Below are 27,693 nucleotides of genomic sequence, written 5' to 3'. Positions count from 1 at the left end.
ACTCACCACCTCTCATGGCAACTTGTTCCACCCATTGATCACCCTCACTATATGGGTTGGGAGATGCAGGAAGTTATTCTGTGTTGTGTGGGTCCTGCTAAAAGCCTTCCAACATGAATTAAGCACAACGTCTGTGAAGGGGTCACTGAGGGTCATTATTACTATGAGGCGGTCACTAATGAGCACTACTTTGGGATGCAGTGACGTAGCTTTGCATAAAATGGGCATGGCCATACGTGCCACTACAGTTCTCCCTTTTTTCCTTATTGAAAAGTTGGGTGGTATAGCGCATGTGTGAGTGCATGTAAATTATCCAAATCCAGATGCAAATATAGCAGAAAATATTGGAGAGCGTAAGGCCGAATGTCTACGAGCGGGTTTGATTTGCGAAATCCATGCGGGACACCCGCGCGGAAGATCTGCAAATCAAGCTGCCTATAGGGAAGCATGGGCATCTGCAAATGTTATAAAGCATGTGGATTTGATTTGCAGATCTTTTGGTACACAAAACAAATCACTGCATGCTCCATTTCAGTGCGGATCCCGCATGGACGGCTTCCATTGAAGTCAATGGATGCCATCCGATCTGTGGCCCGTCCGCAATTCAATTGCGGACGAGACGTGGATTCCGCGAGAAAGCAGGAGTTTAAAAAAACAAACTCCACTGCACATGTGCGAAGGTGCGCCGGCCAGCACTTCTGCACACATCCGCAGTGAAGAAAATGAAGGCCCGGATGGGTAAGTAGAAAACCCAGATGGGTAAGCAGTATCCTTGGTGGCGGGCAGGGTTGTATTCTGCTGCGGGCTCCCGCATGTGGAATCCAATCCACCCGTGGACATGAGGCCTAAGGCATGACATGGGACAGTGGTCTATAGGGGTTTTATATGTATTAGTAAGCCTCTGTCTAATGCAGGCCCTATGCACCGATCTCATGCCTTTGCTATACTACGAGGGGTATTGTTTGACATTTGCATATCCATATCAGCTGCTATATGTATACCATATATACATTGTGTATGATTTCCATAGAACAAACTACAGATGACCTTATTACTTCGGGAAGGCAGGGACGATATTATAACACAACATACATCATGATAAGAACGCTGCATGCGATCTATTAGCTCTTCCTACTAGAACCTTCTGCTATGGCAGCTCTGGGGGTTTTCTATCACATGTGGCTTGGCTGGTATTATAACATAGTCCAATATGAATCCTTCCCTCATCGCACGGGGACCATAATGATGATAATATAGTAAGACCACAGACTTGTCGCATGTATGATGCCAATGGACTATGTGAAGAATTTTGTTGGTTAATATTACCCCAGCTAGTGTTAATCTCCGCAGTTCGCTGAAAGCAGCAGACATTTACATTTTGTGGGTTGCTATGGTAACCGCTCGCCCTTTGAATAGCGCACTCAGTGCACAATCCACAATGTCACTGTTGTAAGCAATACATGGCTAATTGTCACATTGGAACAATACCGCTGCTGGTAGATTGCATGCAATTAAAAAGAGGACTACATTTCTGTATGACTCTATTATAATATGTTGGATATGATATCCAATAATTGATTGTGTTTTTTAGGTTTGAAAAGCCTGAGGAAAAGCCGAGCCCGCCCACCTCACCCAGGTAACACACGCACCTTTGGAATGTCTGCGTGTTCCTTAAATTCAGTCTTTTAGACACCCCTGTCCAAATATATTATACGAAAATTGCTCTTTTCCCAAAACCAAATGCATTTGTCACATCTGTTGCAGCTCAGTTGCAAACAAAAGCGACAGCGCTAATGTGAAAATAGTCTAAATGGATCGACCGTCAACCGTTTTAATACTTTCATCTTACAGCCCCCTTCACACGAGCGTATGGATATTTGCATGTGCCTGAGCGCTGTGTATTTGCGGAATGAACAATGCTTTTTTACGTGTTCAGGCTCCTTCAGACGGACGAATGTGCAACTGCGCACGCTTCATCGCAATGTGTTTGTATTCTGAACTAGGTAGAGCTGCGTGCGTATCGGCACATTTTACTGTACTTTTTGCATGGCATTTTTACATGGGTGCGCAACACCCCCACACCGTGATTTTAAAGGTTATTTAGCCTAATGTGGTCCAGATGTGTTCTTTTTTTTCACTGAACTGCGCAGCTTATTGAGCATTTGCGCTCCTGCCTGAAAATTGGGCAGGTCCTATTTTTTTCGCTCATACGAAATGTGCACACAAAAAAGGTAATAATAACGAACCCGTTGATATTAATGCATTCATATTTCACGCACAAATTTTGTGCATGCAAATACGTGCATCTGAAGGAGCCCTTATTATACTTTTTGTGCCCGCAAGGCGTGTCCATTTGTGCACAGTAAACAACGACACGCCAATTGAAATGACTAAGTAGTCTAAGTTCCAGATGTGTTCTTTTTCCTTCTCAATTCCATAACTAATACTAGGTTTAGGAAAGATAGAGCATCCTTCCTCATCATATATAAAAGAGAAATATATGAGTTTTTTGTTACTTAAGGGTTCACAATGTTGAAGAAAAGCCAAAGTTGCCTCCCAAGTCTCCTACAACCAAAACTGAACGGTTAGTAAAAGTTCTTGTCAAAATGTATTCTGCATGGATCTTCTTTGTGGTCATGCTTTCACTTTATTTGGGTGTGAAGCATGTATAGAGTTTATATTACTATGGGTAAAAAGCTGTAAACATAAAATTGGAATTTGCTTATAATCCTATACCAATATAATGATGATAATCTACATCTGGGTTACAAAGTTTTTTGATTTCCTCAGTTGTATGTGGTATGTATATATCAAGGGCATGTATGAATTTTTCACATGAGGATTGTCCATGTCAGGCTTCGTATGAGTCACATGTTCAGCCATAAGCAACATTTTATGCTTTTTTTTAACTAAATGTTTTTCAAAACAAAAGCACCCACAAATATAAAGTGCTCGGTAGCATGCTTTTACAATGCTAGATGTCTGCTTACAGAAAATATATGGGTACATGGGTATTATATGATTTTTAATCTCAGGGCGCGTTCAAATGTAGCTGATTTGCTGTGGATTCTCCACCTCTGCAAAAATCCACAGCAAATCGGCACCAAAATCTACTCTATTTGCTGTTGATTTTGAGGTGGATCCACAGCGGGTTTCACCCCTTTAATTGAAGTGGTAAATCTGCTGCAGATCCACAATATGATCCACATAAAAATGGTGCAGATTTTAAGTGTGGATTTTTTTCTGCTGTGGAAAATCCTTAGCAGATCAGCTACGTGTGACTGCACCCTTTTATTGATCAAGTTTTATTTGCGTATGCCAAAAAATTGTCGCAACAGAAATGGGGTTTTACTATATAACCAATATTATCATTTTAGGCCTTCATTACCCACTAAGCCTGTTATTCCAGAGGTTACAGAAAGAAGAAGTGCAACAGAAAGAAAGCAGAGGTATGATGGATTCAAGCCAATAGGCATTTTGTATGCATATTGTAGAGCTCTGGAGTGCTTTAGAACAGATCAAGTGGGTGATTTGAGCTTTCGCTTCGTATGTGTGCCGAAGCCTGAGGAATCTGGGTAAAAATCAGCCTGTATTCTAACAACTGCCAGCTTGCAATACTGCAGAGTGTTTGAGGACAGAGGTAGGATCGATAGGTATCATCCCTTCCCCACCCTCCTCTTGTCCAGTGAAGGACAAATTGGTTTACAGTGCAGGGCCAGGCGGATTGCTGTAGACTTGTGGCTGTAGGTGATGGTCGCTTGTCCGGTTGATATGCAGAGTCTTGGAAAGTTGGGTATCAGTCACTCCACAATCAAAGAGCCTTCCATCTTTCCCCCTTTGCCTTGCCATGCCTGTTTGTTAGCCATTAAAAGGTATCATATCTACAAGATTACTTGGTTTCTCTCACTGAGAACAATCACATATTGCTCTACTGGCTAACACGGTACCAAACCTTTTTTAATTCTACACACACAAATATAACATGCCGGACTGTAGAGCATTGCTGAGCAATGTACATGTTAATTAACAGCAGTAGATAACTCACCATTAGCTCCTGCATCACCTGCATGTGTCTCTCCCTCACTGATCACTAAATAGTTCAATAAGCAGGGTAACTCATCCTCCTCTTCCCCTGTTCTGCCCTTGCTGCATCTCCTGTCAATCATTTTGACAGCAGACAGTGGATAGTAAGCTATGAAGAAGGGAAACCCCTAGTAGCCAGCAATTTAAAGTGATCTTTCAGCATGAAAACATCATTTTAGATAAATAAAGTAAATGGCAGTTTTCCTAGTTCTCACACTGGCTACCATATAGGCACAAGTTGTTTGAAAAGTAAGTGACCATTTCATGTAACTAAATTTTTTACATATTTCTGTATTTGCACGAACTGTTTAAAATAATGTGATTCAGACATTGGGAGTAATTAAATAAATGCTGCACACCAGAATTGTGTGAGGAAAACATAATTTTGCAAAAATGTGGTACTTTCTGCCCTTTTACTGCCGTCTTCACAATGTTTCTTAAAAGTGGGTGTGGCTTGCTAGAATGGGCAGGGCCACCAGTAGCCCTACAGATTTACTATGATGTATACCAGTTTCTGTTTCTGTGGGGACTGACCGGATTACAGTGTAATGTCCACAACTAAACTTATTCGTATACAGTACATGTCAATAATAGTTGTATTTCTATCAACAGAAGTCAAGATATTGATAATCTCATTGACGTTTCAAACACAAAAGTTACCAGCAAAAAAAGGTAATTTGTTTCTTTCTAATGTATCGACAAAAAAATACACTAAGTTATATTTGAAACTTTTAATTCTTGGCAGTTTCTCCTGATCTTTATACAGCAAACATTATAAACTGTGATGTTGTTTGAGGCACATAAACTAGTGTGTACATGCAAACGGTGAGGCCCCATGCATTCAGCTGTATTCGGGATCAACCTCACATGAGTCCAGAATATGCTAGCCATAGATGTATACAATACCTGATGAGCTCAACAGCCAACTTCTGATTGTCTCACTAGCCAGCAGACGACCTCCTCCTTCACTTCCTAGATAGATGTCAGTCAGATGGTGGATTCACATCATAGTTCATAAGCCGTAATCGAATATCACCTCCAATGTCAGATATAAGCTGAAGCCGACACCGTGTAGTAATGCTTCGGACTTCAATAATAGAATTAACATTCCTTTAATTATATGTACAAGAAAATGTGTCAAACAGCATCTAATAGTCTCAATGACATCCAGGTGGCAAATACAGTCATAAGCCAGACTTGACTTTTGCTTGGATTTGGCTTCTTCTTGGGCTGTAGTTAGACTGTATGACTGGACCAGTTGTGATTATCTGTTTACATATCTGATGGGCTGCTTTCCTGAAGAGTTCATTCTTTTGTTCTGTGTTTTTATTGATTTAATAGTACTCAAGATGTGGACAACCTTATTGACATCAAACCCACCACAGACAAAGGAAATAAAAAGTAAGTATTACAGCCCAAGCTTTTGAAGAAGTAATGTTAGGGTGGTTTCACATCTGCATCAGAGCCTCTGGCCGGAGGTTTTGTCACAGATCCGGCACCAAATACTGAAAAAAAAAGTGATACATGCAGCACTTTTTCTTCCGTCCAAAAGTCAGGCAGCTGGGCAGAAAGTGGATGGGGTCCGCCTGGCACTGTTTGATTCCGCCCAGAGATGAAACCGTTCGGCCACGGGCATAAGCGTAACTTGAAGCTTCTAGGCCACATTGCAAAATATGTAACAGGGACTCAACTATAATGCTTTATTCATACAACTAGGTTTCTATATGGAGAAGAGGTCTAAGGCTCCTGGGCCCGGGTGCAACTGCATCCCCTATAGTTACACTACTGGCTGTAGGGATTCCTCTTCCCTGCTCCACGAGCAGAATCCCCAGTGCAGATGTGAAAGCACCCTGTGCAACATGAAGCCTTGCGCAGTTGTTTTGCAACTTTTTTTTTCACTGACGATCAATGTTGTTGGAGGGCAAGAGATTTAAAATTAGAAATGCTACCTAAAAACGAGTACACTTCAGAAAAAACTGAGCAGGCATGATATTTTCTTAATTCCCTCATATAAAGTGTCTAAGATGAAAGTGAAGCTCCATGCCAATGGCTATATTAAGGAGGTATACATTATTATTATATTTATTGCCAATGGTGGATTTTATAATGAATTACGGTATATAATGAAAAATAGAATTCACAACGAAAATAGCCCTTCACTGGCATAGACTAAAATACAATACTTTATTAATTAATGCTAAAATACTGGGCTAACAGACAGACTAACATAAACAACGACAAGAACAAATAATTTGTCTGTACTGGGCTGATAGTCTATGAGATCCCTCTGATCAGCTGCTTGATTGCAGGAGCAGGTCGGGTTCTCAGCTGTCAGATGAGAAGGCAGAAGTGTTTTTTAACAGCTTCTGCCTTATTTTCTCCAAGCTACACTGCATTCAATGAGCCCTATGTAGAGAATGCAGTAAATGGGAGTACCATTTCCTGCATGGGACCTGACAATCACATGATCACCAGTGGCCCCGACCGGTCAGCTGCAGGGTCTTGGCAGACCCCAGAACAGCGCCAAGGGGGGGAAGCTCCTATGTATGCTCCAGTTACAGTTAAAATAGTGAATTTTTTTTTTGTAAAAAAGACCGTGTGAATGTTGCCCCAGAGGTCTTATATGACATCATGGGGGACTTCGATGATAAACAAAAGTTACAAAAATAAGTAAAAAAATGTACAGAATAAAATAAAAATAACTAATAGTAAAGAAAACAACCCCAATGCCCACACCAACCTACACTGTCACCGTTTTTGCCATGTAATCCGAGACTGTACAAATTATATATCAAAACATCTGAAAAAAATAGCAAACCCATTCCTATACTTTTTAACTTAAATATAATTTTCAAAATAAAGAACTATACATTTGAAAAATCTTTTTATTTTTTACTTTTTGTATATATTACACCTAATTGAACAAAAAAAAAATTCTAAGAGAAAAAATATTAAAATGTAGCCTTCTATGTCACAAAAAAAAAATCTTGGCAAGAAACATTTTGGCAGACCAGCAAAAAAGAAAAAGAAAGAAAAAAAGCCATAAAAACACTACATGGGTAAAATCAGTGAAAAGTGTCTGGTCCTTTAGGACTGAAGCATCCTGGTCTTTAAGGACTGAAGATGCATATTGCACCCAACAAAGTCCCATGTTGATCATGTCTTTATGTTTTGAAACCTATCAAACTTTTCATTGTTAATTTAAATTAATAGCAAGGAAGTTACTTTCAACTTTTTTGACAACTATGTAAAACTTTATACTGTTTTTCATGTTGTAACTTTCCTTTTAAGAGCGCAGCTGGATGACTTTATTGAAATATCAAATACGGCAAAGAACCTTAAGACAAGGTAAGTGTAAACAAGTGTTTACGTATTTCATATTATGTCTGTCCTATCCCTGCAAAAAAAAAAAAGAACCTTTTTCTAGCCAAATGTGTACATAAAGAAAGTGTAATATGTCTAAAAATGCCTTCAGGATATAATGCAGTCTGCATTACAATGCTTCACATATGAGACCACTTATGGCAGCAATTTGTGTTCAAAAATATTGTGAAATGTTTTAGGGCGGCTGCACAAGACTGCCATTCGCTGCGTGCCGCCCAATGTCACAGTCGCGCGGCTGGCAACAAGTATGGAGTAACATTGCGTATTTGCTGCGGACTGCCGGTTGCCATGCACTATCCTGGTGTGTATGCGCTCAGAATACACGCCAATATAGAACATCCTGTAATCTTTATTGCATGTGTATTTTGTGCAATCGGCCACATGGGAGCCTATGGCAGATTGGTACAACGTATTCCATGCACAGAATACGCTGTAACAGTACATTTGTGTGAAGCAGCCTTTAGGCTGTGATCACATCATCGTGGGAGGCTCTATTTGGAACCCGCATTGTATCTGTAGTATTTAATGGGAAAAGTATTTCTGCATGCACGTCAGATGCCACGCTGGAACTCTACAGACCCTGTTATAAGTCAAGAGGTCCCATCGGATCTAGAAGAGCATAGTGGCTTCTGGTATGAATGGAAGCCACAAAGCAAATGTGAACATAGCGGAACACACTGAATGGTGACTTTATTAGAAACACTGGTCCTTTCCCTGTATGGAAATTAGACGCATGATCCTGAGGGGTAGCATAAAATCAAGTGAGCAAATTTTCTGTGGATCAGTTTGTGTGAATTCACGTTAGAATTGGAAAATTGATCGATGTGAGTGACTTCTCTCATGGCATGGTCATCAGTGCTACCCTAGCCAGGGCCAGAGTTTCACCGTCAATGGCACAGGATTTTCTTGTGCAACAATGTCAAGCGTATACAGAGAATGGTATGATTGAGGAGATAATTCCAGCAAAAGGGAATCCTGTTGGTGTAAGGAACTTTGTTTTTGATATAGGGCTGAGCAGGATGTCAAGAATCATTTGGACGAAGAGGTGCTGCTCAGTCAAGCAAATTGCAGCCAAATATAACACAGGTGCTTCAACTAATGTGTCTTAATGCACAACTCATCATTCCCTAGCACGGATGGGCTATAACAGCAGGTGACCAACTCAAGTGTCAGTTATTTAAAAAATTCAGCAAATTCAGGGAATAAAACAAAATGTTTTAGTGAACCCATGTAAAAATGGGTAACATCCATGTGAAAATCAGTGTAGTCATTTTTATAAAAATCTGCAGGATTATTTTGTAGATCATGTAGATCTTTTAAACAGATTTTGAGGTGGATTCATCTAGGATCCTTGAATGTGGCCATAATGTATTTCTCACAAAGGTGAACATGTCATCACAAGACACACCTAGGGTAAATTCATATGATACACCTAGGGAATATTCAGTGTTCAGCAGCAAAAAATCTGCAGCAGATCATGGTCAAAATCAGGCAATTTTGTGGGATTTTCTTAGGCAACAGTGTCAAGAGTATACTGAGAGTGGTGTGAGGAAAAGCATCCAGCAAAAGCCGATCCTTATTTTTTGGTTTTCTGGTGCAGATTTGCAGTGGATTTCACAACCATATTTGAAAGAGTAAAACCAGCGTTAAAAATCTACAGCATAAATTGACCTGCTGTGGATTTAAAATAATCTGTGTGCAGAAAATACGTAGCGTATTACAGTAGCAGCAAAGTGGATTAGACTTCAAAAAAATCTCTTTGCTGTTACTAAAATGCACTGCTTATGTTTTGCTCGAAACCCTTAAATGAAATTTTCATTGCATATGCTACATGTGAACCTACTCTATATGACTTGTGCACCAGTGTGAGAAGCTCATAAAGACAGATTTCATCCACTAACAGCAAGCAGAGTGAGGAATAGATAGATAAAGTGTACTAAAATACTGAACTTTAAATCATGTAAGGCTGCTTTCACATCTGCACGGGAACCTCTGCTCAGAGGTTCCGTCGCAGATCCGGAAAAAATACCACAAGAAAAAATGAATGGACCTCTTTATGGTCTATGGGGTCAGTTTGGCGCTGTTCGGTTCCGTCATAAGATGTACCCGTTCAGACGGGGTAATCGCCTTTACTGCTCCCCAAATAAGGCAGAAAAACTGAATCCCCACCACGGATATGAAAGCAGCCTAAACTCCATGTACACAAAACCTATTAAACTGTATTAAATAATCTTCTCTCTGTATCATATAACTAATAGCCTACAGTATATATTACGTTGTGTTGTCTTGCTAACTACATGTGACCTGTACACATTTCTCCACTTCATTTAAAGGGATGACAACATGGACAACTTGATTGAAATTAAAAAGCCTGACGCTCAAAGCAGGTAACTGCTCCTTCTTTGCCTATTTGAGACTATTAAGGCAAGGATTACACATAGGAGAGATCTATTGATAACTGGTACAAAGGGAAATGAAGTACTGCCTATGGCTTTAATTTTCTAAGGGCTCTCTAAGAGGTGCAATCCAATTGGTTGCACAAGTTTTGTTACATCTCCCACTTTGAAATAGAGACATTGTCAGGGGTAGGACAAGGTATTTTGCTGTCTTGGGCAGATAAGACTAATGATGTGTCCTCTCTTACCTACACATGAAAAAACAATTCAAAATGACCGTAGCCTCTTGAGGACCAGCATTTTTTGAGTTCGCATTTTTTTTGTCACTGCCATTCGAGACCTAGAACTTTTGTTTTACCTTTATAGTTTTGTTTTATTACACCGCTTACAATACAAGATAATTTATATATTTTATTAGCTTGGATCCAACGATACCAATAACTTTTCTTCAGACATGAATACTGCTGCCATCAGTGCCCAAACTAAACCTGGTTCCAATACATAGCAGTCCTGTTTCGCTGTTCACGATACTACTGCAAACGGAGGCAATGGTGGGTGGGTGTCAAACCCAGTACATGTATTGGGTGCTGTGAGACGAAATGTCCTTCAGCCAAGTGTCTGGAAATGGTTCCGACAGACACACGGTTTTGTAACGATGGCTCCACCTGTCTCTGGGTGGTGGGTAACAAAACAGTTGGAGCTGCTCGAGCTTGTCTGGCTAAGAAATGGTTACAAAACAGTGTCTGTAACTGTAAGACCATGTTCACAAATACAGAAGTGTGAATTAGTCCTTATCCAAATTAGGAAGATGAAAAAAAATACCTGTGCAGCGCCACCTATTGGATGGCAGCATTCGTGCAAATCAATGTGACTTTTTAACAAGTCTTAACAATGACTGGGAATAGGAAATGAAGCCAGAAAACCATACACAGACAGCTGTTTCGGCCCTTATCAACATATTGATTGCCATGCGTATTTTGCTGTGTCAATAAAAGGGCTGAAATCTGAAGCATGTAATAGGAAATCCCCAAGAGATATGACCCGCTGCAAATTGTAATTTCTGCAGCTTGCTCTGAAATTAGTGAGATTTTTTTTCTGTAGTATGTGAATGAGGTTTTCTAAAACATCATTCGCTTGCAGAATACTGTTTTTGCTCGGTGTGGCATCAGCACAAAAACCCAGATCAATTCTGCAGTAATTTCCTGATGTGTAAACATAGCCGAGCAGTGGAAGTCAAACTGATATGTATTTTAATGTGATGTGATTATATATGAATGTACTGTTACTATATACTGTATTAGTAATCTGCTTTACTTTTAAAATACTTATATTGGTTCTAATGTTTGTTTTTTCTTTTCTTTTTAGAACCCAAAGTCTGGATAACCTGATAGATATTAAATCTACTACTGCTGTAAATAAAGGGTAGGTTGATTTATGTTCATTAGAGTTGAGCGAACATACTTTGCCGAGCTTGATGCTCGTTCGAGTATTAGCGTACTCGATGGTGCTTGTTACTCGAACGAGCATCAAATCGCGTTCGACACCGCCCCAGTTTTTGGCCCCTCCCCGCCGTGACGCAAATTTTTTGTCTTTCAGGAAGGAGAGAGTGAGACAGAGAGAGAGAGTGAGACAGAGAGAGAGTGAGAAAAAGAGTGTAAGAGAAAGAGAGAGTGTGAGAGAGAGAGAGTGAGAGTGAGAACACGAACAAGAAAAAAAAAAGCTCGGGACCCGGCGTCCCACATACAAAAATGCTCGACTCTCCCATTGTAGTCAATGGGGTTCGTTACTCGAGTAGAGCTCTCGAATTTTACGAAAAGCTCGACTCGAGCATTTGGGTGCTTGCTCATCTCTAATGTTCATGTAACACTGAATTTCCTTTGATAGATATGTAATTTCCTCAGAAATATTTTTAGTGTTTTTCTATTGTGGCTATTGATACTATGGTGTAATGCAATAAAATAGTTGAACAATTTTCAGGTGGGTCTTGGGGTCCGTTTAGACGAGCCAATTTTTCGTTTGAACAAGCAAACAATGTTAGAGTTCGCTCGTGCAGCCTTTTAATACAGGCAGATACATCGTTGGCTCGTTCACACAACTGTCTATGTTGCACCTGTATTTGTGTGAGCAATATGCAGGGAATAGAACCCATTGATTTCAATGGATTCAGGTACATGTGCTGCACTTTTCTGCAGGGAAAAGAACACCTCTAAAACTCATTAAGCTAAATAGCCTTTAAAATCACGGTGCGAGACACACTGCGAACTAGCTCTGCGAGCCCAAAAAGTACAGCAGTATGCGAAAATGCGCACAAATGTCCTGTGTTTATGCAGCGCTGGCCCAATTGAAAGCAATTGGAGAACATCGCGATCCTCTGTCACAGCTGTAGCAGGGGGTTTCTTCATCCCCGTAGGGAGTCCCCTTGTCACTGAACACTGTGACAGTGCTGCCTCACTATTCAGTGATGATATGACTCCCCGTGGGGATTTTTTATGCACAACACGGTCCTTCCCGGTGCACGGATGTCCTATCTTTTCTATGTGCGAGTATTTTGCACCTGTAAAAGATGAACATGTGAACACACCATAGAAAACCAATAGTTCTATCAGACGTGCTTTTTTTTAGCGCTCATAGGCCCACATAAAAAAAAATGCTCGTCTGACTTTGTTTTAAAGGAGAAACATGCAATCTTCAGATACACTCTCCTAAGTATTTACCAATTTTAGCTGTTACTCTGGGACATATTCATGATTCTTTCATTTTCTGTTTCATTATTTAAGAAGTCCAAGCCTGGATGACCTCGTTGTCATAAGCGGAGACGGAAATAAAGGGTAAGATTTGTATTCGTACTATTGAAATGAAATGATATACAGTATAAAGACCTTATGGTATAGAGCCTAGGAAATATGCCATTTAACTATTGCTAATTCATCACTACGGGAAGTGTAAAGTAGCCTATTATTACTGGTGACCTAATATATTATACTGTCATGTGTGGTGAGCAATGATGAAATTGCCACTTTTTGGAGATGTGGCACAGCATAATGCTTCTTATCATCTGCCAATCTGAAGCCAGTTTATTTAGGCCCAGTGGTGCCTTCTCAATGTGATGACCGAGTGATGCAATTTTTAATTTAGTATCTAGTGGCTAATATATGGGATCAAAATTGAGAATAGGATAAAATAAGAAATTGATGCTTTAGGAGGTGATAGCATCTCACTAAGCAGTCACTAATCATTGGGGTGCCACTCCTGAGACTTCAACAATCCCCAAAATGAAGGGGCTGCTGCTTCTTCACTGCTTTTGACTGACCAGCAATGCTCTCAGTCAACTTCCATGCAGGGGTCTAGAATGGTATATTCACATGTTTGAACCTGACATGATTCCACATGAATCCACAAACATATTTAGTAGAGATGAGCGAGCATGCTCGTCCGAGCTTGATGCTCAGTCGAGCATTAGCATACTCGGAACTACTTGTTACTCGAGCGGGCACCAGATGGTACGCTCATGCTCGATCCGGAGAGAGAGACTCTCGACACCTGGCGGGTCCATTGAAAAATACTCGAGTCTCCCATTGACTTCAATGGGGTTTGTTACTCGAACAGAGCTCTCGAGCATTACAGAATGCTCAAATAACAAGCACCCGAGCATTTTGGTGCTCGCTCATCTCTAATATTTAGCCCTGTTAATGGCAAAATTCAAGAGACGAATTTCCGACACGATTCCGCATGGATCCGTGAAGAAGTGATATACAATAAAATATACAAGTCTGGAACACATTCACTGACAGTGATCCACAGACGTCTTGATGTGAACTGTAAACCCTCGTTTTCCTTGTTTTCTGTTTCACATTGATTAAAATGTTATTACTATGTACAAATGGCAAATGTGTCCCTGATATATATGGAAGGAATTACCAGGCATCAGAAAACACTTGAGGGATAAAGGTTTGTGACTAATTTCAGCTATGCTCAAGTCATGCTTGCTAAATTTAGAGTGGAGGGTTGCCAGAGTGCGCAATTACACAGGATGCTTTGTCATGTTGTATACCAAAAAATAGACATATAGGAGAGGAATATTCCTTGTTACATGTCTACTGAGCAGAAAAACAACACAGATAATGAAAATGTTATTGAATATATGAATATTCTTAAAGGGAATGTGTCATCAGAAAATTATCTATTATATGAATTACATTTTTTGTTAGATATTTTTAAAGAATTTTTGGTGATTTTTGTTTTAAGTTTTGGTCAAAATATGTACTTTAAAAAAAAACAATCCAGCGTAATAATAGGCAGATACTCCCTGATCTATAGAGAAAACTTTGCAGCAGTCATCTCACTAACATCACAGACAGAATTACACTGCAAGGTAAACACCTATATGTACATAAGGGCTTAAAAGGGTTCTGTCATCAGAATAAAAAAATCAGTATTCTTACCTATTCCCCACCCCCAACAGTCTTCTTACAGCATCTTCTCCTCACCGATCTTCTGGTTCCTCCAGTTCTCCGGATCACCCATCACCGCAGTTGCTGTAATAGCCCGACATAGGATTCGGCATTCCCTGCTAGGCAGTGAACACTGCATCACTAGTGACCGGGTACATTGCCCTGCAGGAAGCAGAATGCGGAGAATGGACGTAATGTCACAGGAAGAATAGGATCCAGCCAGCTGGAGTGAGGTGACCCTGGGGAACTGGAGGAGCCAGCAGAAGATCGGTGAGGAGAAGATGTGGTAAAAAGACTGACAGGGGAGGAATAGGTAAGTATTGATTTTTTTTTCTTCCTTTTTTTAATGACAAAACCCCTTTAAACACATGGGCGTATGCACAAATATGCTCGCCGCTTTGGGGCGTGTTTGCGCATAAACCAGTGATTAATTTTTTTCACAATTTAAACTCGAGTTTGTAAAAGAAAAGCGTGAAGGTAGGTTCAACGCATCTTTTTTCGCACGTGTCAAAACTATCTGCGAGAAAGACAGAGCAAGTCCTATCTTTCTCGTGCATAGTAATGTCATTGAAATCTATGGTTTTGTTTAGTCCCATTTTGTGGGCGTGATTTTGAAGCTGCTGTAAAGCATATCTCTAAATGCTGTTAAATATAGCTCAGGAAAGATGGCCGCCTCATAGTCATGTACAACAAAATGAAAATTCTACAATCAGAAAATAAAAACAGATTAGAAAATGGAAAATGTTTCTTTATCTGGTTTTAATACATACAAAATAATGTTGGTGATTTAGTCTCTTTAAGAAATATGTTACCTCCGAATTCTCCTTTAGGTAACACTATTATAGGATCTTTGCAAAGTATGGAACTTCCAGTTATTAAAGGGGTTGTCCCGCTCCGAAACGGTTTTTTTTTTTTTTCAATAGCCCCCCCGTTCGGCGCGAGACAAACCCGATGCAGGGGTTAAAAAAGAAAACCGGATAGTGCTTACCTGAATCCCCGCGCTCCGGTGACTTCTTACTTACCTGGTGAAGATGGCCGCCGGGATCTTCACCCTCGGTGGACCGCAGGTCTTCTGTGCGGTCCATTGCCGATTCCAGCCTCCTGATTGGCTGGAATCGGCACGTGACGGGGCGGAGCTACGAGGAGCCGCTCTCCGGCACGAGCGGCCCCATTCAGAAAAGAAGAAGACCGGACTGCGCAAGCGTGTCTAATCCGGCGATTAGACGCTGAAAATTAGACGGATCCATGGAGACAAGGACGCCAGCAACGGAACAGGTAAGTGAATAACTTCTGTATGGCTCATAATTAATGCACGATGTACATTACAAAGTGCATTAATATGGCCATACAGAAGTGTATACCCCCACTTGCTTTCGCGGGACAACCCCTTTAACCCCTTGCTGCTTTTTGGCGTACATGTACACTTTCCAGTGTCTGCATTTAACACACAGTTCCCAAACGCCCCCCACGATAAGATCGGGAGTTGCTGTTTGGTTGCCATGGCAGCTGGCGACCTTCTGAAGGCCCCCAGGGCTACCATCGCAGTGGTATTGCATTAGGCCTCGGTCAGACGGGCGTTTTTTGCCGCGATTTGCGGATCGCATGACGGATGCGCATCCGCAAATCGCGTGACTGGGGCCGAAAAATCGCCGGAAAAATCTGCTCCTAGCCACGTTTTCGTTGAAACGGGTCCGATGACAGGAGCGCTGTCCAACCCATTGCAATTCAATGGAGCCGGCAATACAGCCGGCTCCATTGAAAGCAATGAGCTGCCGGCGAGCGCGGGATGAATTTTCGGGAAGGGACTAAAAATATAAGCCCTTCCCTGAAAATCATCCAAAAATGTGTAAAAATAAAAAAATATATATACTCACCTTGTCCCCGCCTGCTGAATACTACTCAGAGCAGTTCAGGAGAATTGCCAGCCGGCCGCGGCTGAACTCTGGCTGCAGGAACAAAGTGAGTATATATATATTTTTTTATTTTTACACATTTTTGGATGATTTTCAGGGAAGGGCTTAAGCCCTTCCCGAAAATTCATCCTGCGCTCGCCGGCAGCCCATTGCTTTCAATGGAGCCGGCTGTATTGCTGGCTCTATTGAATTCAATGGGCAAACATCATTCTTCTCTGCCACAGCTGTTACAGCTGTGGCAGAGGAGAATGATTTGTGTAGTATATGTTCTCAATGGGGTCGGCGCTGCTGCCGCCAGCCCAATTCAGCGCATATAGAGAACACAAGGAATCGCAGATCGCAGATAGGCGCGATCTGCGATTTCTTGTGTCCTATAATTTATCGGACAAGCGCATAAAACGCGCCCATGTGTCCGATACCATTGCAAAGCAATGGGTCTAAAAAAGCGCAGATCGCATGCGCAAGCGCAAATCGCGGGAAAAAATGCCCGTGTGACCGAGGCCTTATACTGTATTAGCAATCAAGCGATTGCAAATTCAAGTTTTTTTTACTGAAAAAAAACCAAAGAATACTAAAAGTAAAATAAAAACAAAACCCCTTTCTTATATTCATAATAGAAAAATCAAACTACAGGACGTCTCACAAAAAAAACAGCCCTCACACAGCTCTATTGACGCACAGCTAAAAAAGTTATGGTGATCAGAAGATGGCAGCAGAAAATATATATATTTTTTCAAAATAGTACAACAAAAAGACTAAATGAATTTGGTATCCTCATAATTGTACTGACCCACAGAATAAAGATATGGCATTTTTTCCACAACGTGTACACTATAAGATCAATACCCTCTCAAAGATGGCAAAATTGCATTTTTTCCCATTTCCCTTCACTTAGAATGTTTTTTAAGTTTTTCATTACATTATATGAAACATTAAAAAGTACCGTTGAAAAAATTCAATTCAAACCACAAAAAACAAGTCCTCAGACAGCTGAGGATAAAAACAAAAGTTATGAGTTTTTTTAAAGTGGGGAGGAGAAATCAAAAGAAAGAAAAGAAAAGAAAAAGGGCCACGTTCTTAAGGGGTTAAATATTTAATAGATGCATAGAGATATTCTGTAATTAAAAAAAGGGCTGTCCTACAAACATTTGGGGACTAAAGGAACGTGGTAAATGTCTGATTACTAAGGGCCTGAATGCTGGGACACCCACTGACCACAAGAATGAATACGGGTCCTAGAAGACTATAGCGAGAAGGTGTTTGGATGGAACTAGGGTCACAAATGTTAAGCAGTCAAGCGCCGTAGGGTGTGGCCCCCCAGCCATTATTTATGTTGGTGATTAATGTGCTTTGTGGCACAACCCCCTTAATCTGAGATCTAATAGATCTAGTGGTTCAGGATCCTTTAAATAAAACCCCAAAGTTTGCGTGAAGGGCAGCCTGTAGGGCTCCACACCTCTTTGCACTTCTTCATCAGAGTTTGTGCCTGCAAAATTATTCTTCCTTAGAAGCAATACTGTTTCATGCAAAATCCCAAAAACAATCTCTGTATGTCTAGGTAGAATAGATGTAGTCCTTGGGTCTATTATGGCATGTGATATCTTACAATACTGCTGCATGTTCTTATGTTACCCAGTACCTTGATGTTAGCCGAGGGATGAGCAACTTTGGTTGTAAAAGTATTTACCTCTTCAGCAGAGATGGCAATTAGTACCTGAATTAGTTCCTAATATGAGGTGTATTAAATGTGTTTACTAAAATTACTATTTTCTTTCCCCATATTAGCCCAGCCAAACCTGCTAGTAATAGTACTAATCTCACTAATCGAAGTTCAACCACTACTACCACCTACAATGTCAAAGAAGGAACCAATGATACACCAAACAGACGTACAACCACTACTACCAGCTCCAGTGTTAAGGAACAATCCAGTGATGCACCAAATAGACACTCAACTACAACCTCTCTAGTTACTGATGTTCCAAACAGCCGGTCAACCACATCATCAACCCACAAAGTCACTAATGATAGCTCTGATATTTCAACTCGCCGCTCAGCCACATCTTCCAAGGACACCACTGATGGATCAAACTCTCGCTCAAATGTAACAGTCACTCAAGAGACCAGGTAATGTCATAACTAAGTGAGCACTCTTATGTAAATTGGACAACCTGACATTGGCTATAGATATCTTTTGGCTTCTTTAGAAACTGCAATTATCTTAATACTCACAGCTCATGAATAACTGAAGAACAGGGTTTTAATTCTAATAAATAATTATTGTACATATGGATACATCCAAAACATCACATCTTAATATTAAGAATATCTTAGATCAGGAAACCACCGTGGTTATAGTGCACAGGTAATAACCCCAATCTATTCCACTAAGGGACATTATCTGATTGAGAGGATGAGGAATAAAAGGAAGTTACACTCCCTTTAACGAGGGTCTAAGTGTACAGATTGCACAGGGAGGAAAGAAGAATATTTTATCCTGCTGCCATGGTGGAGGGGAATGTACAATAATATGGTGGGTGGTTCAGGAAGTGGTACTCCAGCTTTATTTCTATATTATTAGTTTTTAGAGATGAGCGAGTGTACTCGGAAAAGCACTACTCGCTCGAGTAATTTGCTTTATCCGAGTATCGCTGTGCTCGTCCCTGAAGATTTGGGTGCCGGCACGGAGCGGGGAGCTGCAGGGGAGAGCGGGGAGGAATGGAGGGGAGATCTTTTTCTCCCTCTCTGCCGCCCGCTCTCCCCTGCTCCCCGCTGCGACTCACCTGTCAGCCGCAGCGGCACCCGAATCTTCAGGGACGAGCACTGCGATACTCGGATAAAGCAAATTACTCGAGCGAGTAGTGCTTTTCCGAGTACGCTCGCTCATCTCTATTAGTTTTTTATCATTATTTGAGATTGCTGTTTTTTTTAATTAATGCATTTATTTGTATGTATATTTCAGTTATTCTGCTGTTCCAAATTCATCTTATGGAGATGGAAGGTATGGAAATAATTACACTAATACATTACTTATATGAGTGAAATAATCAGTGACCCAAACATTGGCATACATACATTGCTTGCGTCTATAGAGCAATTGGAAGTATTGTTCAGTACAACTCCTCTGGGGAAAATAGATCCCAATATACCAAGCTAAAATTGTGGTCACTAGTGATGAGCGAAAAGTGGAATAATTGGTATGTGTCAGTATCGGGTTCCGTAGCCGAGTTCTGGGGTTTGCAATAGGGCCATACCGGAGGGCCTGGTACAGGACTTCAACCGGTAGCCTAACATTTCCTTCTCCATATAGGGGAAGTAGCAGGTGCAAAATACTAATTAACAACCACTCACACATCTACCAAACACTGGGAGGTGGCTGCTTAGTATTGTACTTGCACATAGGTGGGGCTTGTATAGAGTGCCAGTCACACCCATACATGTAATGCACCAAGCAGGCCTACAGCCTATTAGTTACGCCAATACTATTAGACTAGGTGGCTGCTCCACACATCACAAAATACCACACAATACGCTGACACCCCGGGCTCCCGAGCATCTCAGGACTAAACTACTTCTGCAAGTAAATATGAGGTATTAGTTGATATTTTGGCCAAAATACGCTAAGCTCACAACTCAACCTCAAAGCTCCTCATGTCTTGCAGAAGACAAAATGCTATATCGGGGAGGTAGCACAGGGTGGGGCAGCTCACCTAGTCTAATATGACTCTTCTCTATGATCCCCCGGTCTGTAATTATATTCTATATGTAACTGTAACCTTTATTGGGTGTATACCCTAATTTGCCAGAAACATGAATACCACTGACACTTATTATAGAATGAATCATTTCTTTTAACAGGAAATCCTCCTCTAATGCATATGGACAAAACATTGTGTCAAATTCAATTAAAACTGTTTATTCTACATCTGATCGGTAAGTAGAAGCAGGAAACAGATTTTCCAATGTGCCTTTATAATCAGCAACTATATGGACACTGATGTAATTGATAATGCTTATTGCCAAATAATATGACGTCTGAACGTGTAAGCTGACTGTTGGTTATCCTAGATGACTGACAATCTGGTCATTAGATGAAGAATGGCAGAATCAGTCTTAATCTCTAACATGAAATTACAAATGGAGTTTCCAATTCAGATTATTTTTAATCCATATAGGCTGGCCCTAAATAATAACTTCCCTATGATGTGATCAGCTGTACAGGAAAAACAATTTGTCATCTGTTTAAGCCCATGATTATATCCTATGTCACAATAGTCATTCTTCCACTATATCACGTTTATTGCTATGGATGTTTTAAGTGAGTTACTAGTTGACTCTCTATTAATTATCTATGCTTACTTTTTTTCTTTATTAGATCTGTCATGGAGAAGGATATTTGTACTTACTGTCGCAAGCCACTTGGTAATGATGCCAAAATGATTCTGAATGACTTAAACATTTGCTGCCATGCAACATGCTTCAAGGTAGGTAAATCACCCATAACAATATAAAGTAACAAAAAATAATTTTTCACTTTCCAAATAGCCAATTAACAGAGTACAGGCTGCGTTGAGACAGGATTTTTCATTAGGCACAAGTGAATGTGCCCAATGGGTAGTCCTGCATGTAAGGGTGCATGGTGCTAATAGAGTAGGTTATACTTTATGCAGTGGTAATGGGTGCCGTAGTCTAAAATATGAATATAGAGGTGATGTAGCTCTATTCATGGATGTTTATTATACAAGTTGAGGCACCACCACCACGCTCTTACACAGTGTTCAGTACTTGTTATAGCTGTTTTTATAAACTCACGGTGCGGTTTGTACTAATGTAAACCAAACTAAACTCTTTAACGAGATTTGGCAAATGGCTAAACCAAACTTTTGAAATGTTCAATACTGACTATGTTTGCTTGAATTAATCCTCATACTTTTAGCTAAGAGATACAGTTGTATTAAGGCTATTAATGGTTCTTTATATACGCTAAATAGAATAATCAACATTAAATACTTTTTTTGAAAAATTTTAACTTCCTTTTTTCTCTTTTTTTTAGTGTGAAGCGTGTTCTGGTTCCTTGGAAAATCTTAAGGCTGGAGATAGTATGTGGATCTATAAGCAGACTATCCACTGTGAGCCTTGCTATTTTAGTGCAAGAGGTATGTAAAGCATGTATATACAGGAACACAGGTGACATTCAGTAAGTAAATACCAGGATGTAGACTGCCTCTCAGAGGTCCCCTACACTGTATATTTGGCAAAACCAAAAGCAATAAATCCATGCCTCACTATACTGGTCCAAAGTTTTTCACATAGTGCAAGGTTTTGAATCAATAGATTTAGGATTCTTCAAGTAAACAAATGCATGTGCTTGATAAAGGCTGTAAATGTTGAACAGCATTGTACTTTATTGGATAAGAAATAAAAATGGAAGCAAGTATATGCTGACTTTATACCCAGGGAGGCTCATCTTATCAGGATGGCAGATTTACTGCATTGCTGTGATTTGACTTTGATTTCATCATTGCGTTATGTTTTTCTTATGTTCTTTAGCGTCATTTGAGAATTACTTTCAGACACTCATATCTATTAATGGTAAAGCAACATCAAGTTGGGCTTGTTTAGAAATCTTGAAGATGTTTCGGCTCTGAGAAGACCACAAAAGTACTAAAGTGTCTTCAAGATTTTTTTGAGAACTCCAAATAATTTTGACCTAACATTCACAAAATCCATTCCATACATCTGAATCGGTTGTTTATGCACTCATAGGTATGGACTATGGACAGATGTGAATATACAGTTAAAGCCCCTGTCTCACATTAAAATATAGACAACCGGGTATATGGATAACTTCTTCTGGTATGAATGTGTGATCTTTTGATGGTCTAGAACAGTGTTCCCCAACTCCAGTCCTCAGGGATCACCAACTGGTCATGTTTTCAGTATTTCCTCAGCGTTGCACAGGTGATGTAATTATCATCGGTGCCTCAGACATTGCCACAGGTGTTCTTACCATAGGATATCCTGAAAACATGACCTGTTGGTGGTCCCTGAGGACTGGAGATATGGACCCTTGGTCTAGAAGTAGCACAAGGGCAGACCGTAAATGTCACAGTATAGTCTAAGCTCTCAATCACCAAATTGGCTATGTAAAGCAGAACAATTTGGCCTTCCAAATGGTCATATAGCCTTTCAATGGGTCGTGTATCCAGCTACAAAATACAAAAACTAGGTTGCAACATTGGACCGTACAATGTGCTATAGTATAATAGATGATGGCATGGAAAATCTTAGACCCTGTCAGCAGAGAACAAATCAGTGGAAGAGCAACATCAATTATTTTCCAAATCACATTAGCTCTGGTTATTTTATGGACAAGCCGTTTTATTAAACAGATTTGTGTATTTCTTCAGCTGGCTACGCACGGCTGACGTGTTACGTAAGGCAATATTTTATTATTTTGCTTTTAGCCTGTAAAATCTTTTTTTTTTCTATTTCAGAGAAATGGATCATCTGAATACAGAATCTGGAACAAGAGATTACATATGAAACCTGGATCTATGCATACAGTATCTTTCATAGCTTAGTTCTGACAACATGGGGTATATTAATAAAGGAAACTCATGTTCCTATTTAAATATATTGGGCTTTTAGGAATAATAATGTAATACTCTTTAAGTAGTGTTAAAGCCAGAACATCCTGTTGTCTCATAGATTGAATATAACAAAGAGAGAATTGTTGCCGAACAATAAAATTGAAAGGATTACTATGGTTTAGCTTCTGTAGTCTACGCTATACAGAATAAATGCCTACAAAATTGAATGAAAGGTTTATTTTATTACACAGCTTTATTACACAATATTTGAACTCATTAGTCTAAACGGAATACGTAAGGCCTATATTTCATTATTAGGAATTTGGACCCAATGGGACATATAGTGAAATGATTCCCTTGTGTTTTATGTATCTACTAATGTATTTAGTATTCAAAGAGGTTGTCTAGCTGTAAATTATTGATGGCCTATTCTCAGGATAGTTCATCAATAGTAGATCGGCAGAGGTCTGTCACCCAGGTCTCCCAGTGTGTTGGCTCAGTGCACTACTGACTGGAGCTGATTTCTGATGGAAGTGGACAGCTCCGATCCCACTGCAGTGGCCTAGCTTAGTAGTACAAAGTACCCACTGAAGTAAATGTAAACTTTACCAAGCTGGATCACTGCAAAGGGATCAAAACGGTTGGCTTCCATCAGAAATTAGCTGTGATCAGTAGCGCATCAGCCAGATGCACAGCTGATCACTGTGGGTTCTGGGCTGTAAACCTCTGCCAATCTACTATTGATGGCCTATAGGATAGGTCATCAGTAGTTTACAACTGGACAACACCTTTAATAGTGCACATAAGTTACCTTTCTTACATTTTGGGGGGATTTCAGTATTCTACTAATCTCACATGTCTTAGTCTTTGTAAAATCTCCTTATTAAATCATATAACAGAAGAAAAACAACAATGTATCAGTAAATTCTTTATTTGATCATATTTAGAGATGAGCGAACATACTCGTCCGAGCTTGATATTCGTGCGAATATTAGGGTGTTCGGGATGCTCGTTACTCGTAACGAGTACCACGCGGTGTTTCGGTTACTTTCAGTTTCCTCTCTGAGACGTTAGCGCGCTTTTCTGGCCAATTGAAAGACAGGGAAGGCATTACAACTTCCCCCTGTGACGTTCAAGCCCTATACCACCCCCCTGCTGTGAGTGGCTGGGGAGATCTGATGTCACCCGAGTATAAAAATCGGCCCCTCCCGCGGCTCGCCTCAGATGCCTTGTGAGTTAGCTGAGGGACAGTGGTATCGTGCTGGAGCTGCTGTAGGGAGAGCGTTAGGAGTTAGTGTAGGCTTCAAGAACCCCAACGGTCCTTCTCAGGGCCACATCTAATAGTGTGCAGTACTGTCCAGGCTGCTGTTAGCAGTGTTGCATTTTTTTTTTTTTCTCAAAACCGGCTGTGCAGACCATTGCACCCGGCATTAATACTACAGGGATAGAATTGTGTAGGCAGGGCCAGAAGACATACATTATTCATTGAATAGATGCAGTGTGGCTTGTCCTTTGAAAAACAAGGGAAAAAATTCTATTTCGCCTGCCTCTGACAGTCCTCAGGGCTCTGGGTACGTGTGTGCTGCGTGCAGAACGTTAAAAAAAATCAGACGCAGCCAGCTACGTTTTACTGCAGGCTTGCGCCAATTTTTTTCCTGCATGGGAAATCCCTGATCTGCTGGAGTGAATAACTTTGCATCACTGCAGTTCTCTGACACATTTGCAGGGCCACAACACAGTTATTAAACTTAGTAGTATTCATTGAATACACGCAGTGTGGCTTGTCCTTTGAAAAACAAGGGAAAAAATTCTATTTTGGCTGCAGGCTTGCGCCTATTTCTTTCCTGCATGGGTAATTCCTGATCTGCTGGAGCGAATAACTTTGCATCACTGCAGTTCTCTGACACATTTGCAGGGCCACCACACAGTTATTAAACTTAGTAGTATTCATTGAATACACGCAGTGTGGCTTGTCCTTTGAAAAACAAGGGAAAAAATTCTATTTTGGCTGCAGGCTTGCGCCAATTTCTTTCCTGCATGGGAAATCCCTGATCTGCTGGAGCGAATAACTTTGCATCACTGCAGTTCTCTGACACATTTGCAGGGCCACAACACAGATATTAAACTTAGTAGTATTCATTGAATACACGCAGTGTGGCTTGTCCTTTGAAAAACAAGGGAAAAAATTCTATTTTGGCTGCAGGAAGTCAAATCACTGGGAAATCAAATCACTGGGAAATCAAATCACTGGTAATACACCATGCTGAGGGGTAGGGGTAGGCCTATAGGACGTGGACGTGGGCGAGGACGCGGAGGCCCAAGTCAGGGTGTGGGCACAGGCCGAGCCAGTGCGGTGGCCAGGGGTAGAGGCAGGGCCAGACCGAATAATCCACCAACTGGATTAACAGGTCAAGGTGCTCTACGGTGTGGCAGTTTTTCACAGAGACGCCTGACGACCGACGAACAGTGGTGTGCAACCTTTGTCACGCCAAGATCAGCTGGGGAGGCACCACCAACAGCATGCGCAGGCATATGATGGCCAAGCACCCCACAAGGTGGGACGATGCCCGTTCACCGCCTCCGGTTTGCACCACTGCCTCTCCCCCTGTGCCCCAACCTGCCACTGAGATCCAACCCCCCTCTGAGGACACAGGCACTACCGTCTCCTGGCCTGCACCCACACCCTCACCTCCTCTGTCCTCGGCCCCATCCAGCAATGTCTCTCAGCGTAGCGTCCAGACGTCGCTAGCGCCACAGTTTGAGCGCAAGCGCAAGTACGACGCCACGCACCCGCACGCTCAAGCGTTAAACGTGCACATTGCAAAATTGATCAGCCTAGAGATGCTGCCGTATAGGCTTGTGGAAACGGAGGCTTTCGAAAGCATGATGGCGGCGGCTGCCCCGCGCTACTCGGTTCCCAGTCGCCACTACTTTTCCCGATGTGCCGTCCCAGGCCTGCATGACCACGTCTCCCGCAACATTGTACGCGCCCTCACCAACGCGGTTACTGCCAAGGTCCACTTAACAACAGACACGTGGACAAGCACAGGCGGGCAGGGCCACTATATCTCCCTGACGGCACATTGGGTGAATTTAGTGGAGGCTGGGACAGAGTCCCAGCCTGGGACCGCTCACATCCTACCCACCCCCAGAATTGCGGACCACAGCTCGGTGGTGGTATCTGCGGCGGTGTATGCTTCCTCCACTAAAGCACCTTCCTCCTCCTCCTCCTCCAACGCAACCTCTGTCTCGCAATCAAGATGTGTCAGCAGCACGTCGCCAGCAGTCGGTGTCACGCGGCGTGGCAGCACAGCGGTGGGCAAGCGTCAGCAGGCCGTGCTGAAACTACTCAGCTTAGGAGACAAGAGGCACACGGCCCACGAACTGCTGCAGGGTCTGACAGAGCAGACCGACCGCTGGCTTGCGCCGCTGATCCTCCAACCGGGCATGGTCGTGTGTGACAACGGCCGTAACCTGGTGGCGGCTCTGCAGCTCGGCAGCCTCACGCACGTGCCATGCCTGGCCCATGTCTTTAATTTGGTGGTTCAGCGCTTTCTGAAAAGCTACCCCCACTTGTCATACCTGCTCGGAAAGGTGCGCCAGCTCTGCGCACATTTCCGCAAATCCCACACGCACGCTGCCACCCTGCAGACACTGCAACATCGGTTTAATCTGCCAGTGCACCGACTGCTGTGCGACGTGCCCACACAGTGGAACTCTACGCTCCACATGTTGGCCAGACTCTATGAGCAGTGTAGAGCTATAGTGGAATACCAACTCCAACTTGCGCGGCGCAGTGTGAGTCAGCCTCCTCAATTATTTACAGAAGAGTGGCCCTGGTTGGCAGCCATCTGCCAGGTCCTTGGAAAATTTGATGAGTCTACCCAGGTGGTGAGCGGCGATGCTGCAATCATTAGCGTCACCATTCCTCTGCTATGCATCTTGAGAAGTTCCCTGCAAAGCATAAAGGCAGACGCTTTGCGCTCGGAAACAGAGCCGGGGGAATACAGTATGTCGCTGGATAGTCAGAGCACCCTCCTGTCTATATCTCAGCGCGTTCAGGAGGAGGAGGAGCATGAGGAGGAGGGGGAAGAGACAGCTTGGCCCACTGCTGACAGTACCCATGCTGCTTGCCTGTCATCCTTTCAGCGTGTATGGCCTGAGGAAGAGGAGGAGGATCCTGAAAGTGATCTTCCTAGTGAAGACAGCCATGTGTTGCGTAGAGGTACCCTGGCACACATGGCTGACTTCATGTTAGGATGCCTTTCTCGTGACCCCCGCGTTACACGCATTCTGGCCACTACGGATTACTGGGTGTACACACTGCTCGACCCACGGTATAAGGAGAGCCTTTGCACTGTCATTCCCGAAGAGGAAAGGGGTTCGAGAATGATGCTATACCACAGGGCGCTGGTGGACAAACTGATGGTAAACTTCCCATCCGACAGCGCTAGTGGCAGAAGGCGCAGTTCCGAGGGCCAGGTAGCAGGGGAGGCGCAGAGATCATGCAGCATGTACAGCGCAGGCAGGGGAACATTCTCCAAGGCCTTTGCCAGCTTTATGGCTCCCCAGCAAGACTGTGCCACCGCTCCCCAGTCAAGGCTGATTCTGCGGGAGCACTGTAAAAGAATGGTGAGGGAGTACATAGCCGATCGCACAACCGTCCTCCGTGACGCCTCTGCCACCTACAACTACTGGGTGTCGAAGCTGGACACGTGGCCTGAACTCGCGCTGTATGCCCTGGAGGTGCTTGCTTGTCCTGCGGCTAGCGTCTTGTCAGAGAGTGTGTTTAGTGTGGCTGGGGGAATCATCACGGATAAGCGTACCCACATGTCAACCGACAGTGCCGACAGGCTTACACTCATCAATATGA

At 42.1% G+C, this 27,693-nt stretch overlaps 1 protein-coding gene across 1 annotated transcript in view; it reads left to right on the top strand.

Moving 5' to 3' along the window:
• Positions 1-23,733, top strand: part of SCEL (sciellin) — a 70,907-nt gene extending 47,174 nt beyond the window's left edge. Inside the window, exons 12-26 of the mRNA XM_066580818.1 lie at positions 1,592-1,636; positions 2,522-2,584; positions 3,378-3,449; positions 4,696-4,755; positions 5,425-5,484; positions 7,375-7,431; positions 9,801-9,854; positions 11,229-11,285; positions 12,641-12,691; positions 18,013-18,354; positions 19,190-19,228; positions 20,086-20,160; positions 20,603-20,711; positions 21,281-21,383; positions 22,725-23,733. Coding sequence (XP_066436915.1) covers positions 1,592-1,636; positions 2,522-2,584; positions 3,378-3,449; positions 4,696-4,755; positions 5,425-5,484; positions 7,375-7,431; positions 9,801-9,854; positions 11,229-11,285; positions 12,641-12,691; positions 18,013-18,354; positions 19,190-19,228; positions 20,086-20,160; positions 20,603-20,711; positions 21,281-21,383; positions 22,725-22,741 — 1,204 coding nt within the window. The 3' untranslated portion in view covers positions 22,742-23,733. The remainder of the gene's footprint in view (positions 1-1,591; positions 1,637-2,521; positions 2,585-3,377; positions 3,450-4,695; positions 4,756-5,424; positions 5,485-7,374; positions 7,432-9,800; positions 9,855-11,228; positions 11,286-12,640; positions 12,692-18,012; positions 18,355-19,189; positions 19,229-20,085; positions 20,161-20,602; positions 20,712-21,280; positions 21,384-22,724) is intronic.
• Positions 23,734-27,693: the final 3,960 nt, after the last annotated feature.

Source organism: Eleutherodactylus coqui, chromosome 1, assembly GCF_035609145.1.
Source record: "Eleutherodactylus coqui strain aEleCoq1 chromosome 1, aEleCoq1.hap1, whole genome shotgun sequence".
Classification (NCBI taxonomy): domain Eukaryota; kingdom Metazoa; phylum Chordata; class Amphibia; order Anura; family Eleutherodactylidae; genus Eleutherodactylus; species Eleutherodactylus coqui.
The sequence above is the reverse complement of the archived record's forward strand: the minus strand, read 5'-3'. Positions and strand labels throughout refer to the sequence as shown.